The 18,769-nt window shown below is 42.5% G+C and overlaps 1 protein-coding gene across 3 annotated transcripts in view; it reads left to right on the top strand.

The window, feature by feature from the left end:
* ADAM12 (ADAM metallopeptidase domain 12) overlaps positions 1-18,247 on the top strand; it is a 237,631-nt gene extending 219,384 nt beyond the window's left edge. For all 3 annotated transcript variants that reach the window (XM_068140201.1, XM_068140203.1, XM_068140202.1), the window contains exons 19-23: positions 3,473-3,608; positions 4,243-4,351; positions 4,793-4,975; positions 11,902-12,029; positions 16,470-18,247. In XM_068140201.1, coding sequence (XP_067996302.1) covers positions 3,473-3,608; positions 4,243-4,351; positions 4,793-4,975; positions 11,902-12,029; positions 16,470-16,530 — 617 coding nt within the window. In that variant the 3' untranslated portion in view covers positions 16,531-18,247. The remainder of the gene's footprint in view (positions 1-3,472; positions 3,609-4,242; positions 4,352-4,792; positions 4,976-11,901; positions 12,030-16,469) is intronic.
* The last annotated feature ends 522 nt before the right edge of the window (positions 18,248-18,769 follow it).

Here is an 18,769-nt window from a genome sequence, read left to right as displayed (position 1 = left end):
CAGTGTTTCCCACTGAGTGCATCAGGATAGAAATAACTTATTCTACACACAACCTGCTACTATGTGGGTAAAGCAAAGTGAATATTGCAGTGATTATAAATGCAAAAATACTCCATAACCAAAAATCAGCAATCTATTTGATATTGTTCTTCTATCCAGGATCTTTTTTATCATGAAAAATAGTAGATCTTTAATGGCATCGGATTAAAACTATCTTTTACAGAGAGCTTCCACACATGTACCATAAGTTGCCCTCACATATTCTCAGGTTCACACAGATTCACAGCTTGGATTTGGTTGGAAGGGACCCTCAAAGATCATCTTGTTCACCCCTCCAACAGTGAGCAGAGACATCTCCGACTAGATTAGGTTGCCCAGGGCCATATCAATTCTGATCTCGAATGCCTCCATGGAAGGGACCTTAACCACTTCCCTGAGCAGTTTGTTCCAGCATTTTACCACTCTCATTGTAAAAACCGTAATGATAGATATGACAGGAGACGTGCATTATCTGTCATTTGTATTTCCATTTCCCCTTGTTCAGGCTGCAGAACATTGGCTATGGTATCTTACTTCACCTTTGGCCAACCTCAGAAAGAATTATTTCTACACATTGTGAATTTTATGGGATTTGATAATCATCTCATGCCAATTTTCCTCTGGAGGGCTGTAGCTTCAGTGACTTCCATAGTGATGTTTCTGATTGGTGTCTGAGTACGTGACAGGATGAGCAGTCTACTGATAGATAGATACAGACATATATAAACTAGAAATTGTTGGAAAATTACCTGCATGGTTTTCATCTGAATGATGCTATTCAAAATCAAACTGGATTGTATTCTCTACATGCCAGACCCTGCAGTGAATTATAATACTGAATTTATGACATCATGCTCATTCCCATGACAAAGTTTCACATTATGATTTCAGACTTGAAAGATCTTGGTTTTAAATACCTACCAGTCAGTAAGGTGGCAAAGAAACTGTGCTCAGGCACTGAAGAGGTGTGATGGCTTATGTGTTAAATGCTTTTCTTCTAAGATTTGCTCTGAAGCATTATAGTCCTTTCTCAGGTTACCTGAAAGCTAAGTATCTAGGGAGCTACAAAATACATCATCATAACACACTGTGGAGACAACACTAACTGGAAGAGACAAATACAAGACATCTTTGAGAATTCTTGCATTTTGTGTAACTTCAATGTAACTGCAAAGTCTTTTAATAGTTTAATATATTATGGGAGTATATTATGGGAGTATTATGGGAGGTCATTCTGCCCCTGTACACTGCACTGGTTAGGCCACACCTCGAGTACTGAGTCCAGTTCTGGGCCCCTCAGTTTAGGAAGGATGTTGACTTGCTGGAACGAGTCCAGAGAAGGGCAATGAAGTTAGTGAGGGGCTTGGAACACAAGCCCTATGAGGAGAGACTGAGGGAGCTGGGGCTGCTTAGCCTGGAGAGGAGGAGACTCAGGGGTGACCTTATTGCTCTCTACAACTACCTGAAGGGGGGTTGTAAACAGGCAGAGGTTGGTCTCTTCTCCCAGGCAGCCAGTACCAGAACAAGAGGACACAGTCTCAGGCTGCACCAGGGGAAGTTCAGGCTGGAGGTCAGGAGGAAGTTTTACACAGAGAGAGTGATTGCCCATTGGAATGGACTGCCCAGGGAGGTGGTGGAGTCGCCATCACTGGAGGTGCTCAGGAGGAGACTTGATGGGGTGCTTGGTGCCACTGGTTAGTTGATTAGGTGGTGTTGGGTGATAGGTTGGACGTGATGATCTTGAAGGTCTCTTCCAACCTGGTTTATTCTATTCTATTCTATTCACCACTTTTGTCTAAAGAGAGTGCTACATTCAATAATACTACTGGGAACAAACAAACAGGGAATTTGCTAGAGGACCTAATTTTCTATTGCTGACACTTGGATTTAAATATGAGCACTTGATGGGGAGGCTTGGATTATGATCTGAGTAGTTTGCATGTCTCTAAATCAAATTACAGAAGGATTAACTCAATAAAACACTTTCATCTTAGTCAAACAAGGCACATGGGCTCATTAGTACTTAGTAACTGATTTCATCCAGGTGCCTCAGTGTAAACTTATGTGTTCAACTCTTTATTTTTCTTGCAAAAAAAGGTTAAATATTTGTTAGGTAGACAAGTTAATTTAAATTGCATAATCTTAGCTTATTACTTTTATTAATCATTTAGAAAGGTGAGGGATTTAGTATTCTGCAGTGCTACAAAGTACAAAGCATAGCACTTCATGCCCCATCGAGCTCCTCGTGCAGTTTGTTCAGTCAGTGCTGCCGACTGTGTTTACCAGTATCCAAGTGACCTCAGGCCAGCAGATGAGAGCCAGCTGGCTCAAAATCAATCAGGATAAGAGTGACACAGTGATGATAGGTTACCAGAGCAAAGATTAAAGATGTTTCTCCTACTGTGGGACGTGCATTTTTTAGGTCAGCAGTCCTGAAGAATCACAACATCCCCTCCTCTAGGCAGTGATCACATCCCATAGCTATAACCATCAGAGCTGCTGCTTACCTCTTCCTAAAAATAAGGCTTTCTTTCAGCTGCAAGTCATCTAGTGAGGGTTCATCTCACCACTGTGCCCCACTTAGGTCCCAGCAAGGTACTTAGAGCAGTTTAAAGCACTCTGAAAACTGGAACAAGTGCAGAAGGCTGCAGCCCCTTACTAGGCATAGCATCCCTCTGAGAGCACACACCACCATTGATGAAGGCTTTCCTTCAGCTCCTCACTTGCCTCCAGGTTCAACTTGACAGTTATCTTGGCTGGACCACAGTAGTCCACATTTGAGTGTGTTTGCCCAGTGGTAAAGCAGAGTGAAACCCTTAAAATCTAGTTATAAAAGAGATAGGATTATTGCTTATTTTTGAGAGACCGAATCATTCTAAGTTTGCACTTTACCAAACCATGACCCAGGTGTTTCTGTTCCTTGTCTCTCCTTCTCAGCCTCTGTCTCACTCCCACCCTGGCAGCTGTAGCCCATGAAGAACATGCCAGTCAGCATTGTACAGCCATCACCCTGTGGGTGCCTGGATGAGGCCTACAGCCCATACACCTTATGGCCCCTTTTGCAGGTGACAACCTAAGCAGGACCTGAACATAGGAGCAGAGCAAGTACAGAGAGATGCTCATGTTTGGACCCAGATATCTGACTAGAATGGTTCAGTTGGAAAAGACCTACAATGTTATATTTGAACCAAGTTTTCCCCAGTGCTAAGGAAAAAACTTTAAACCAGACCAAAATTCAAGTGTCAGGCTAGAAGTAATGAGTTTATTAGTCTTTGATTCACTATAAGTCATTTAATTAATTCCCTAATATCCACTTCACCTGCCTTGCATTTTAGAAATCCAAGACCAGGCAGCAATGTTCCACTCCATCCACACCACACATTTCAGTAAAGATGCCTCTGGGTAGAAGTTAACTGAATGCATTTCGTTGCAGATAATAAGAGTTTAACTGTAGGAGTGTTGATAACCATCCTGTGCCTTATCTTTGCTGGATCAATCATGTATCTGAAAAGGAAGACATTCATGAGATGGTTATTTACAAGCAAAAAGACAACAATAGAGAAATTAAGGTATGATTATTTTCCCTAATTATATTCTAATAGATATTAGGAGTCCATAGATGCAACACAGCAGTTCTCACCTCAACATTCATCACTTAGCAGGGTAAATATGTTGGAAAGAGTCAGGCAAAACACAAATATTCTCCAATATTAACAGTGGTGTTTTCCCTGGCTTAGTTTAACTTTATTGATTGTTGATAAAGAATGTAGGTTTTGATTTGACTCTTCTATTTTATGGTTTTAAAAACCGAAGAATCAAAGGAAGCCTTACCTTTTTTTTTTCATTTGCTTGCAACAGTTTCATTACATTGCTTGGCCTTTTATCTAAACTCAGTGGAGTGAGCTGAAACTTTCATATGTGAGGTCATTACTGCTTAAATGCTAGATTCATTAGAATAGTCTCTTGGGTGTTACAAAGCTGCATTTCCACAGATTGCAGAAGCTAATTTAACAGACTACTGGTTTCCACAAAAATCAATATTTATTTTTTTACTTGCAGGAGCTCTAGACAATTTTCACTTTCCTTGCTTACTATAAAAAGTCAGAAAGTCCTTGCAAATTCTCATTCTGAGGAGAGGCTAGTGTTTAAAACAATGTTATAAAACAGAATGTTGTGCTCAATGAATATGCTTCTGTATTTCAGGTCTGTGCGTCCAGCAAGACCTTCCAGTTCATCTGAGCCTCATCATGTTCACACTGCATCTCTCAGTAAAAATCTCACCATGAAGCCACAGAATACAAACACAAAAAAAGTGAGTCCCTAAATATTTTGGATACAAGTAATTTGTTCCAAGATGATTATTACATGATCTTAATATGTAGGTCTAACAATATGTAATATGGGAGAAGATGTAGCCTCTAAAATGCATTTACAGCTTCCAAGTTTATGACAGGTGGAGATGCCAAGTGCAGAAGAGAAACAGGATAGAATCAGAACACTCCATCTGAACAGTGAAGGATTAGCAACATAGAATCACAGATTAGAATGGGCTTGGTCGGAAAAGACCTTGAAGGTCTCTGAGTCCAACCCTCAACCATCAATTACTGCTTGAGGGGGACTCTGTAAGGTGTTAATTGCTTCCCTGATTGCAGAGGAGTTGAAGGCAGAGGGGTAGAGAAAACATAGATTTTAAAGTAGCAGTGATTGTATGAACTCTTAAGTCTATCACTTCTGATCTGGCTTGTTTTTCTAGAGAGATGGTCCAAGACGACCAATACCATACCAGATCATTGACATCAGCAACCCTGTGAAGACACATGATTTGCCACAACTGAAAACACCACAGAGAGTCCTACCACCGCTTCCTCAGCTGCCATGTCTCCAAGCTGTGCCTGAAAGACCTTTGCCAGCTAACCCTTCACTGAGGTTCACCCAGGTAATCATTGATTAATCTTCCAACTTCTCTTCTGTTTAATATTTAATGAGTATCTGCATGTGATAAGGAGGAATGAAGGGTTTTCTCTCCTTGCATATTGGCCTTTTTCCACAAGTGTTTCCTTTATCCTTAGTACAATATTAGAAAGATGCTATAGATACATTGGTTTGTGCCAGCTGAGGCCGCGATCCTCACATTTAGGATCCTGAACTGTCTCTTCACCACTCAAAAGACAGAACAGCATAAACATGCTCCACATTACAGGTGAACACAGGCCCATCTTGCCAGCTGCCCAACCAGAGGGCAAACTGTACAGCTTATTGGCAAGGTGCAAGACACAGCGATGGAGTTTAGAAAGTCAGGCGGCAAACATCTCATGCAAGAGCAAAAGGTCTATTAGCTTCTGCTCTGCCAAGGGGTGTATGAATTTATTTCTTCCCAAAGCACAGATCTGAAAAGCAGACTTGTAATTACCCACACTATTCCATGAGCAATTACTTCTCATTGCAGTGTTTAAATAGAGCTGGTAACCTTTTTGTTGTTGGTGGTTGGTTGGTTGTACTAAGGTGCATCTCAAGGCAATATTCAGGGCAGATAAAGTTGTCTGTGCAGTTGACTATGGTAAATTTTTCCTCTTCTTGTCACTGGCTTGTCTCTTTTGATTGCACTTGTAATGCAACTGTGTATAAGCAAAGGAACAAGACACACAGCTATCTCTCTGTTCTATAGACATTGTGCACTTCTGAACATAGTACAAGATTGAAATGAAGTGAGTGTCATTGTCACCAAGCTATCACATTGATTTGGATGCATACAGTGCAAATCTGTACTCAAATAGATGCATCTTGACTGACTAAGCCTGTCTGAACCTAGCTGGGATGCACAAGGGCAGAGCACCTTCCTCCTGCAGCAATATCATGAGCTACTCTGAGAACCTTTCCCAATGGTTTATAGGAGGATATGGCTGTGAGAAACATCTGCTGAAGCAGAGTGCCTTGTTATTAGGAAACATTTCTTTACTGAAAGAATGCTCAGCATTGGAACAGGCTGCCCAGGCAGGTAGTGGGGTCATCATCCCTGGGGGTGTTCAAGAAATGTCTGGACATGGCACTTCAGGACATGGTTTCACGACCATGGTGGCGTCAACTTTGCAGTTGGACTCAATGATCTTAGAGGTCTTTTCTAACTGAAATGATTCTATGATTCTTTGAAAGTCATTTAAAAAAATAAGGCAGGAACAAAAGAGGATGAAACAGTGCTGAGCTGCTGTGTCAGGGTGCTGATGTATCATGACAGAAGAAAAAGTGTATCTTGTTTTAGTCTGTATGAACATTGGATTAGTTAGGTTGGAGCAGCTTTTATAAGTGTGGCCAGTTTATTAATTCCTTGCAAGATATTTAATCTTTTTCTTCTTCCCTTTTCTGCCAGAAACTTTTCACTTTGGTAGCTCAAATTAATTGTGACAGTTACTTTATCAAGCAAATATCACTGCAGTGAGTTTTCAGTTGCGGTGTGAAACAAAAGTAGGACAATCAGGGAGTCAACTCAACGCAGTCTAGTGAACAAGCAAGAGTGCCTGCTTTCAAAATCATAGAATAGTGGAATTGTTTTGGTTGGGAAAGACCTTTGAGATCATTGAGTCCAACCATTATCTAACTACCAAGGCTGCTGCTATACCATGTCCCTCAGCACCACATCTCAGAGTCGTTTAAACACCTCTGTGGTTTGAGATTCAACCACCTCTCTGGGGAGCCTGTTCCAGTCATTGAGAACCCTTTTGGCGAAGAAGTTTCTTCTACTACCCAGACTATATCTCTCCTGGTGTTACTTGAGGCTATTTGCTCTTGTGCTATCACTTTTTCCTTAGGAGAAAAGACCAAGCCCCACCTCACTAAACCTCCTTTCAGGTTGTGTCCATAACCTCTATTGAAGATTGTCAGAAACAGAAACTTTTTTTCCATCCTAGGGACACAGAAAACATTGTATGACAAGAAAATCTGAAGTTAGCAGTTTTAATCCCTGAAAGCTTGGAAACAGTAAATTAACTCAGGAATAGTTTTGGTCTAGTTTATACAGATATTTATTGCTGTCTTGCTTCAGTACTCTCTTGAAACTGCATCCATTAGGTCATCAAGAGGAAGCACTTTAAAAATTGTTGCTATTTTCATAATATCATCCAGATGCTCAGTGCTGCAGTACAGTGCTCAGAAAGAGAATCTGAGACCACTTACCATTTCTAAGGCTCTACAGCTGCCTCCTTCTGCTTCTCCCTTCTGAGATGTACGCTCAAGCATGAGCTGCTTTCCTGCTGCCTTTGGGCTTCCAGCAGTGGATAATTAAGGCACAATGTACTAAGTAGACTTCAATACAACTCTTTTCTCTTCTAGTGGCTGTTGAGCCAGCAATGAATGGATTATTATGGTGGCGTAAAATTTCCTTCCAGATATAATTAAAAAGGTCAAAAACAAAACATACAATTCCCCTCCCCCCCAAAATAAATCCTAACCCAAATAACCAAAAACTACAACAACAACAAGAAAAAAACCCAAACAAAAATACTCCCCTCCAACAATTAATAAAACTACCAAACATGTAGCAGATGAGCTGTTGTCAGTTTTAATAAACAATCTTGACTGATAAACAGCTTTTCCTTCTTCAAATGCTCTCACAGGGCAAGCTTACTTTATTTATGGCCCACTATAAATCAGCACAGCACCACTGTAATCAAGGATGCAGTGCAGATTTATACTGACCATGGGTTCAGTCCATGCATCCTGATTTGATTGCTTGTTTTTTTTACTGTCCGCATTCAGCTGCTGACTCTGATGCTGTCATCATCTTACTCCCAAAATATAGCTCCTGTTTTCAGGTCCTCCTTATTGAAGGAAATACAGCTTGGTATTTTTGGTTTTTCCCTAGTAAAACAGAGCTGAACTCACCTTCTGCTCACTCTGCTACAGTTATTCCTATGACCCTCAGACTGGCTTTAGACACCAAGTGCCAGCACAAATTAAGTTCCAATCTCAATAGATTGAGGAAGACACCCCTCTGCACCCACTGCATTTCAGGCAAGAACCTGCTTCCAGTTGCTTATTCAAAAAAATTATCAGTGAAACCAATTAAAGCTTCATGCACCTGATGGCTTTATAGCTGCTCAATACGAGAATTCTCTTCCTAGCAGAACTGCAAACAAAAGAGATCATTGAATCATAGACTAGTTGTGGTTGGAAAAGACCTCTAAGATCATTGAGACCACAAGTCAACCTACCACCACATGGCCATTAAACCATGTCCCAGAGTGCCATGTCCACACATTTCTTGAACACCTCCAGGGACAGTGATTCCACCACATCCCTGGGCAGCCTTGTTCCAATTCCTGACCACTCTTGCAGGAAGGAAATTTTTCCTAATATCCAACCTTAAAATCTCCCCCGGCACAATTTCAGGCAATCTCCTCTTGTTCTATCACTTGATACTAGGGAGAAAAGACTGACACCCATCTCAGTACAACATCCTTTCAGCCAGGAGAAGATGCTCATTCCAGCTGAGGAACTATTCTAAACCAGTACATCTGGATAGATGTTTGAGCCATCTTCTCCTGAAAAGAGAGGGAGAAAAGCATCTCATAGGGTCCTGCTAGTACTTTGCTGCTTTGAGCTTCTCAGAAAGTCCATCTGCCCCTACCCTCAGGTGGTGATTAGACATCAGTCACAGCTAATAAACAAGAACAAATAAACATGGACAGTTCTCCTCTCTTTCTGTTTATTCATCCTTACCCAATCTTAAGCTCTTCAGATCTTTTTTCCTTTAGACCGCTGAGCCTAGATCAGTTCCTCTTCCCAATTATGGTACCCAAGCGGTCTGCAAAGTGAAGAGTAAATACAACTCATGCAATAGCAATTAGGGACGGATCAAGCAAACAGCTGAATGCTCATGTCATCAGACTAATTCATGGGATTAATCATGTAAAAGCACTTGAGGGAAAAGGCCACTCCTGTGAAGGCAGTCAAGGGAGTAAAGGCTTTGTGGTGCTTAAAGAGGCTTTTGTTGTTTGCTGTCTTTATAAAGCAGTTGTTTGGTGTGCTTATTACAACTTCATTTTAAAATGCTGTCACACATAGGGATGCAGGTACCCTGCCTCTAATAAACTTTATGACTTTTAACAAAATTATTACAGAAGCAACCTCAACTTATGTTTTGCTGTAGAGAGAATTCAGTTATTTCCAAAGTATCAGTTCCTAACGTGTTCCAAATGGAAATATTTCCCTTACAGCCACAACAGTGTTGAGCATGGAAGAGATCTTTGAGATCATCAAGCCCAAACATTCATCTATAGCTCTCAATCCCACCACTACTACTAAACCATGTGCCACAGCACCTCATCCACACATCTTTCACATCCCTTCAGGCATGGTGATCCACCACAGAATCAATAAGGTTGGAAAAGACCTCAGAGATCATCAAGTCCAACCTCTCACCCAACACCTCAGAACTAACTAAACCATGGCACCAAGTGCCCTTCTCTGGACATGTTCAAGTGTCTTAAAGTTCTTCTTAAATTGAGTGGCCCAGAATTTGTAGTGCATTTGTTTCGTACACACTTTTCTGGGCAGCCTGTTCCAAAGCTTGATAATCCTTTCTGTGAAGGAATTTTTCCTAATATCCAAAACTTCCAAACATACACATTAAGGTTTCATTTTACAAGAAATTTAGTGCACAAAGTAAACTTTGGTGTTGAAATCCTGGTGGTAAGATTTCTGCTCTTGATCGTTTTAAGTTTATAGTTCTGGGTCACAGGACATTGCCATGTTTTGAAGAACCTCTTGGCTAGTATAAAATTAAACTCCAAGTCTTTCAAAGGACAGCCCTGTGAGATAAAGCTACAAGAAGTATTCACAAGCAAGCTCTTTATTTCAGCATTTTCCAGGCGTAGATAATTCAAGGATATTTGCAAGTATTTGATACCCACTAAAGATAGAATTCACAGACAAGCAGGATACCTTTACTTTGAAGTACAGTGGAAGTTCTTCTGGATGACAGTCAAGACTGATTTTTATGCAGACTGTGAGATTTATTAATATGTTAAAATAAAAATTTGTTTTCGTTTTGCCCTCTCTGCTGTTTGCTGGAGCATGCCCAAAAAGGGCAAAAAGGACTATAAAGCTGGTGGAGGTTCAGAGCACAATTCCTGTGAGGAGCAGCTGGGGAACTGTGGGGTTTTTTAGCTTGGAGAAAAGGAGGCTGAGTAGGGACCTTCTCAGTCTCAAGCTGTGCCAGGGGAGGTTTAGACTCGAGGTGAGGAAGAAGTTCTTCACTGTGCGAGTCATTCGTCATTGGAACGGGCTGCCCAAGGAGGTGGTTGAGTCATTGACCCTGGAGGCGTTCAAGGGAAGATTGGACGTGGCACTTGGTGCCATGGTCTAGTCATGGGGTCTGCGTTGATAGGTTGGACTCGATGATCCTCAAGGTCCTTTCCAACCTAAGTTATACTGTGATACTGTGTGATAACTACCTGAAAGGATAGGAGGTTGCAACAGAACAAGAGGAAATGGCCTCAAGTTGCACCAGGGGAGGTTTAGATTTGATATTAGAAAAACAATCTTCCTGAAGGGCTTGTCAGGCCCTGGAACAGGCTGCCCAGGGAGGTGATGGAGTCCCCATCCCTGGGAGGACTTAAAAGCCACGCAGATGCGGTGCTGAGACACGTGGTTTAGTGGTGACCTGGCAGTGCTGGGTTAGCTGTTGGGCTTGGATCATCTTAAAGATCTCTTTCAACTAAAACAGTTCTATGATTCTATGACTGCAATTCACTCGAGAATTAGTACATGTGATGCCAAGAGTGAAAAAGCAGAGGGACATTATACACAGCTTTAAAATGCAGTTTGTGTTGAATTTCAAATTACTACACACAAGGTTTACTTAATCTTTCCTATTTTCTTCCTTGTCAAAATGCCTACTGATAGTCAACCTGCATTTACTTTTTGAAAGGGCAATCGTTTGCCATGAAAAGTAAGAAAACAAAGGGATGCTTAAGACAGATTAGGAGAAGCTGTACTTTATTCATGAGCATTTCATGCCTCTGCTTAGTTTGATTGCATTTTTCAAACAATCTTTAACTCGATTGCTTGTGAGGTCTTCTTGGGGTTGGTTTGTTTGCTTGCTTGTTTGCTTGGGTTTTGGGTCAGTTTTGCCAGTGATAGCTATGGCAAACTTCTAATAAAGAGAAAAATTCCTTAGGAAAAGCATGACTCCGTAGTTCAAATAGCAGAAGGATCTGAAGTGAGTTTTTTGGATAAATTGGAGAGCTTTGGGGAGCCCTGGGAAGTCTCTTAATCGATGCCAGTTCTTCATAATGAAGACCACAACTAGATGTTACCATGTTTGCAGTGTTTCAAGGACCACACAGAAGAGACATTAGCTCATGCCCAACAGCAGATGACTTCTGTTCTTTATTAATGAATCATTTCATTCCACAGAATGAAAGCACAGCAGCATCTCTAGAAAGAATTTCACTGATGCTACCAATTCAAACTGGACATGAGCAGGTTGTTTCTGTGGCCATCTGAAATGACATCTTAATTTCTAGTACTTGCATCTTTTTACATAACTACTTCCATAACATTATGTGTTCAATCTATATTGCCTTCATTTACCACCAATTAATCATTCATTCCAGCACAGATGCACACAGTATTTCTAAAGTAAAGAATCAGAAGAAAATCATTTAAATCTAGTATTAAAATCCAGTATTAAACCTTTGCTTTAACATATAAGTGCCTGTTTACTAGAAATGAGTTACGGCTTACACAATTAAATTTATTTGGTTGTAACTACTCTGAACTTACCTTCAATCTCCCTCAGTTGTTGCTATGTTAACTATGTTATGTCAGCCCCAGGGACTAACATGAGGTTATGTTTTGTAACAGGAAAACCACAAACCCAATCCTCCTCGGAAGCCCCTACCAGCAGACCCTTTGAACAAAGTACGCTGTAACACAGCATGCACGACAGTGCCTGGACATGCAAAAGCTCTGCCTCACATTGCTCCTGTAAGGTTAGTTCTGATCCAAATGCCTTGATTTATAGTTTTGTTTTTTTTTTTTTGTTGAATGAAAGCTCTGAACTGTCTTGAGTATCTATGCTCTACTGTAGCTATTGCTGAGAGCTGTGCAACAACGTTTTGCTGTTTAGGAACCTCATGAAGTTCAACACGGGCAGGTGCAGTGCCCTGCATCTAGGGAGGAATAACTCCCTGCATCAGTACAGGATAGGAGTTGACCTGCTGTGAAGCAGCTCAGAGAAGGACCTGGGAATTCTGTTACAATGGCTCTTGAGGCCAGAAGAGCCAATGGTCCCCTGGGGTTCATCAAGAAGAGTGCAGACAGCAGGTTAAGCTCTTTACTCTGTCTTAGTGAGGCCACATTTGCAGTATTTGGTCCAGTTCTGGGCTAGCCAGCTCAGGTAAGACAGAGAACTGCTGGAGGGAGCCCAACAGAGACTACAAAGATGCTTAAGGGATTGGAGTGTCTTTGTGAAGAGGAGTCTGAGACATCTGGGGCTTGTTTAGCCTATGAGGGGATCTTATCAATGTTTATTGATATCCAAAAGATAGTGGGCAGGAGAATGGAACCAGACTCTCTTCAGTGGTACTCAGTGATAGGACAAGGGGCAATGAGCACAAAATGGAGCACAGGAGATTCCACCTGATCATGAGGAAAAGTTTCTTTGCTGTGAGGGTGTTGGAGCCCTGGAGTAGGCTGACCAGAGCGGTTGTAGAGTTTGGAATCCTCTGGAGATATTCCAAACCTCCCTGGACATTGTGATCCTGGGCAAGCTGCTGTGGGTGTCCCTGCTTTAGTAGGGGGGTTGGACTAGATAGTCTCCAGATCTTCCTTCCAAACCCCACCATTCTGTGATTCTGTGATATAACAGCAGGCAGTATTTGAATGACTTTCACTGGGAGTACCTCAGCAAAATTGCTCTGATGTCCATGGAATTATGACAATTTGTACTACGTATGAAGGTGTGACTGCAAACATCTGGCTGTATATTTACAAAAACTTCCCAACAAACACCATTCCTTGCAGAAGAAAGGAGTTAATGAGCACCAATTTAAAGAGAAACAAAGCTCTAGCAGAAAAAAACCCTACTCAGACTATCTACAGAATAAGGCTGAGACCTCAATGCTCTTGAGATCAACCACCAACATAACCAATTTTCTGTCCACATATTTCACAATGAAACACCAATTTATATCATTTGAAAAGAATACCCAAAGCATTCAGAAAACAAAGAAAGAAATCTCAGAGTAAAGTAACTATGGCCAGTGTCAACGTGCATTGTTGGTGATATTTTCTTACCCATTATTATTCAGTTCCCTATGAATAAAAAGTGAGCTTCAAGGAAGATAAAACTATTTTAAGCTCCAGGAATTCCAATAGCAAGGCATTTAATTGCTTTTAATACTTTCTCCCCACCCCCCCTACATTTTAATTGCTTAAATTAAAAATAGAATCAAGTTAGTTCCCTATTACCTCTAGCAAAATGACTGTAACTGAACTTGGCTTCAGCTCCTGGCTTAATTCTGCTAAGATGTTCTGAAAGTAAGAATATTTCAAACTGACTGCTATAGCTTTTTGAAACCTGCTGGTGTTCTACAACTCTAAGTAGTGTTTTTGAAGAGGTTCAAAACTATTGAGCATTTAAAGAGTTTGAAGAACAATACATGAAACATTGGGCCACAGCAGGCAGCAAGTAAAACATGAACCAGAAAGTAAAAGGAGTCTGGTGGTACCATTTGACCTTCTTGGTGGGACTTGCATGCATAGTAACGTCTGATCTCCTCCCAGTATAAAAATCCAGTGTTACAGACCTGAAGTGAACTAAACTCCAAGAGTTTTTACCATTCATCTGTGTTCAGTTTTGGGCCCTCACTATAAGATAGACATTGAGGTGATGGAGTGGGTCCAGACAAGGATCATGATGCTGGTGAAGGGTCTGGAGAACAAGTCTGGTGAGAAGCCGCTGAGGGAACTGCAGTGGTTTAGTCTGGAGAGAGAAGGCTGAGGGGAGACCTCCTGGTGCTCTACAATTGTTTGGAATGAAATTGAAGCCGGGTGGGGGGCAGTCTCTCCTCACTACTAACAAGTGACAGGATGAGACAAAATGGCCTCGAGTTGCACCAGGGGAGGTTTTGGTTGGATATAAGAAGAAACTTCTTCACTCAAAGACTGTCAAGCAATGGAACAGGCTGCCCAGGGAGGTGGTGGTTTAGACTCGAGATGAGGAGGAAGTTCTTCACCGAGCGAGTCATTCATCATTGGAATGGGCTGCCCGGGGAGGTGGTTGAGTCGCCGTCCCTGGAGGTGTTCAAGAGGGGATTGGACGTGGCACTTGGTGCCATGGTCTAGTCATGGGGTCTGTGTTGATAGGTTGGACTTGATGATCCTCGAAGTCCTTTCCAACCTTAGTTATACTGTGACACTGTGTGATACTATGGTTGTATCCCCATCCCTGAAAGTGTGTAAAGGATGAAGAGATGTGGTGCTGAAGGACATGGTTTAGAATAGAATAGAATAGAATAGAATAGAATAAACCAGGTTGGAAGAGACCTTCAAGATCATCGCGTCCAACCTATCACCCAACACCACCCAATCAACTAACCCATGTAACCAAGCACCCTGTCAAGTCTCCTCCTGAACACCTCCAGTGACGGCGACTCCACCACCTCCCCAGGCAGCCCATTCCAATGGGCAATCACTCTCTCCGTGTAAAACTTCCTCCTGACCTCCAGCCTGAACTTCCCCTGGCGCAGCCTGAGACTGTGTCCTCTTGTTCTGGTGCTGGCTGCCTGGGAGAAGAGACCAACCTCTGCCTGTTTACAACCTCCCTTCAGGTAGTTGTAGAGAGCAATAAGGTCACCCCTGAGTCTCCTCCTCTCCAGGCTAAGCAGCCCCAGCTCCCTCAGTCTCTCCTCATAGGGCTTGTGTTCCAAGCCCCTCACTAACTTCGTTGCCCTTCTCTGGACTCGCTCCAGCAAGTCAACATCCTTCCTAAACTGAGGGGCCCAGAACTGGACACAGTACTCGAGGTGTGGCCTAACCAGTGCAGTGTACAGGGGCAGAATGACCTCCCTGCTCCTGCTGGCCACACTGTTCTTAATGCAGGCCAGGATGCCATTGGCCCTCTTGGCTGCCTGGGCACACTGCAGGCTCATGTTCATCCTACCATCAACCAGCACCCCCAGGTCCCTCTCTGCCTGGCTGCTCTCCAGCCACTCTGACCCCAGCCTGTAGCACTGCATGGGGTTGTTGTGGCCAATGTGCAGAACCCGGCACTTGGATGCGTTAAATCTCATGCCGTTGGACTCTGCCCATCTGTCCAGCCTGTCGAGGTCTCTCTGCAGAGCCTCTCTACCCTCTAGCAGATCAACACCTGCCCCCAGCTTGGTGTCATCAGCAAATTTACTGATGATAGACTCAATGCCCTCATCCAGATCATCAATAAAGATGTTAAAGAGGATGGGGCCCAGCACTGATCCCTGGGGGACTCCGCTACTGACTGGCTGCCAGCTGGATGTGACACCATTCACCACCACTCTCTGGGTTCGGCCATCCAGCCAGTTCCTAACCCAGCTCAGAGTGCTGCTGTCCAAGCCATGGGCTGACAGCTTGGCCAGGAGTTTGCTATGGGGGACTGTGTCAAAGGCCTTGCTGAGGTCCAGGTAAACTACATCCACAGGCCTCCCCACATCCACCAGGCGGGTCACCTGATCATAGAAGGAGATCAGGTTGGTCAGGCAGGACCTGCCCTTCCTAAATCCATGTTGGCTGAGCCTGATCCCTTGGCCATCCTGTAAGTGTTGTGTTATTGCACTCAGGATGACCTGTTCCATGATCTTGCCTGGCACTGAGGTCAGGCTGACAGGCCTGTAATTCCCTGGCTCATCCAACCGGCCCTTCTTATGGATGGGCACCACGTTGGCCAGCTTCCAGTCCTCTGGAACCTCGCCAGTGAGCCAGGACTGCTGAAAAATGATGGAGAGTGGCTTGGCCAGCTCCTCTGACAGCTCCCTCAGCACCCTAGGATGGATCCCATCTGGTCCCATGGACTTGTGGGGATCCAGGCGGCTGAGCAGATCACCAACTACCCCATTTTGGAACAGCGGAAAACTATGCTGCTCCCTGGCTCCTTCTGCCAGCTCTGCAGGCCAGCTGTCTGGAAGACATTCTGTCCTGCTGGTAAAAATTGAGGCAAAGAAGGTGTTAAGTATCTCTGCCTTTTCCTCATCCCTTATCACAACGTTCCCCTCCGTGTCCACCAAGGAGTTTAGCATGAGCCTTGGTAGAGTTAGAGAACGGTTGGACTCAATGATCTTAAAGGTCTTTTCTAACCAAAATGATTCTGTGATCATCTTCATGCCTCATGCATGATGCTGGCAGGAAGAACTAACAAACTTTAAATAACAACTTGCTGTTTTCTTTCTTCCCAACAGACCTGCTCCTAAGCATCCACCACAGGTATCCAGGGCCAGCAACACTGCTGATGTGAACTGACTAGAAAATCTGACACCTTTATTTCAAAGAGTGAAGACTCAAGTTTGCACTATCTTTAGACTCCAGCTGGAGTTCGTTTTTATGACAATACTTAGAATTTTTAATGTTTAAAACAGCATTATTTTTAAGAATTCTGAGCTACTGCCTTTGGTGCTGTGCTGTGCTATGGTGCTCTGTATACTTGCTCAGGTACTTGTAAATTATTAATTTATGTTGAATATTTATTACAGTGCAGTGCACTGTAGTAGATATTTTTACCATAGCTGAGTTTTCCTAAAAAGGAAGCTTTTTTTTTTTTTTGGGGGGGGGGGGAGTTTTTTTTTGGTAATATTTCACTGAACTTGAATAATTCTGCTCTATTGGTCCTATGTAGAGTTTTTCGTTTTGATCTGTTCTGTAAGGAGGGCTGATACTCATGGGTAAATCCAATGTATAAACAACTCAATCTCAGTGGTTCAGAACAAACCTTTGAATACTTCTATCAGGGTAATAAAAAAAAAAAATCTCCTGGAACAACAGAGGCCATGGAAATGATTAGGGGAATGGTGCACACCTCTTACAAGCAAAGGCTGAGAGACCTTGGGGGTCTTTAGCATGGAGAAGAACAGACTGAGAGGATCTTCTCAGTGCTGATCAACAGCTAAAAGGGTGCAGGTGAAGAGGATGGGGCCAGGCTCTTTTCAGTGGTGCTCAGTGATAGGAGAGGGTGCAGTGGGCACAAACTGGAACAGAGGAGATTTCACTTAAACATAAGGAAAAACTTGTTTTCCTGTGAGGCTGCTGGCACCCTGGAGCAGGCTGCCTGGAGAGTTTGTGGAGTCTCTCTCTTTGGACAGATCCCAAACCCACCTGGACATTGTGGCCCTGGGCAGCCTACTGTGGGTGACTACAGGGGGTTGTACTAGATGATCCTCAGAGGTCCCTTCCAACCCCCACGATGCTGAGATTCTGTAAACATGGTGAAATGCCAAATATCTGCATGCAGATGTGTAACCTATGGGCTTAACCGAAGGATCTCAGTGTTAGCAGCTGTACTGTAATTTCACTTTTCAATTTACTGTGTGAAATCTTTGATAAATCTGTGCTGAAAGAGGATGCCTTCACATTGTAAAGGTTCTCTTACTCAAGAAGTACTGTATATCATAAAACTGTATTCTCTCTAACCTCATTTTCCTCCAACATGGTATGGTTAGTGCATATTAATGCAGATATCAGCCCTCCCAGCATCATTGCCTTTTTGATGCTTGGGTGATTAAATTCAACTACACTGTGTAAGATGGTAACACCTCACATAGCTGTCCTATTTAGACTGACAGCAGATCACACACAGGGGGTGGGGGAAAGCCAAGCATTACAAAGAATCACATTTTAAGTGTCAACTATTATACTTAGTTCTTTTTGCCTCATCGCTCTGCTTATCAACTGTACTTTGCATATTTACTACTGTTTTGTATTTAACTTCTAAAATCTTGTTCTGGGTTTCTTAATTTTCAAATCAAAGTGTATATTTTAATACATAGACTTTGGTTGTGCTAAGACATGGAGAAAGAAGCAAAGAAAAATCATCTCTTTACTATGTGGTAGCATTACAATGTCTCTTCTGTACCTTCTCACTACCACTGCTGAATCCAGTTGTTTTCACCTGTGCTGTAATAAGCACAATATTCAAATATCAGTTGAAATAGAACTATTACCTTATGGAGGTTGGTTCCCTCATTGCTTGTAAGTTTTTGTTTCTTTAAGCAAAAATAAAAGCATTGATAGAAACTTGGATCTCATCTCACTCAGTATTATCGGATTTCATTTCCCCCCATTCTTGCTCCCCAATGCAGCACTCATATTTATGGATGAGCCAAATAAACCAGAATAAAGCCTAGTTTAATTTGTTACTGAATAGCAAAGCAAATGCTTCACAAAAGCATTTCAGTTCTTAAAGCAACTCTAATAGCAACAACCATGCTTTACATATGGAGAATCACAACAACAGTAGGATGATAACTTCTCCTAGGCTCAGCACTGCAGCTGAAAGCAAAATAATGTTTTTTATGCATCTTACATATTTTGTGTTTGAAACACTAATTTCCTCCTGTCTACAGTAGGTTTACATCTAAAATGGGAGGCCTGAGGGGGGCATCTCAGTTTGAAGCAGACACGTGATCTCAATTTGATGGTTTGAATACTCCCACTCTTGTAATGTCAACTCCTCCTGCTGGATCAAAATCATATAGTATCATAGTAT

Source organism: Melanerpes formicivorus, unplaced genomic scaffold (genome assembly GCF_026170545.1).
Source record: "Melanerpes formicivorus ecotype bairdi unplaced genomic scaffold, bMelFor1.0.p_v2 SCAF_6, whole genome shotgun sequence".
NCBI lineage: Eukaryota > Metazoa > Chordata > Aves > Piciformes > Picidae > Melanerpes > Melanerpes formicivorus.
The sequence above is the reverse complement of the archived record's forward strand: the minus strand, read 5'-3'. Positions and strand labels throughout refer to the sequence as shown.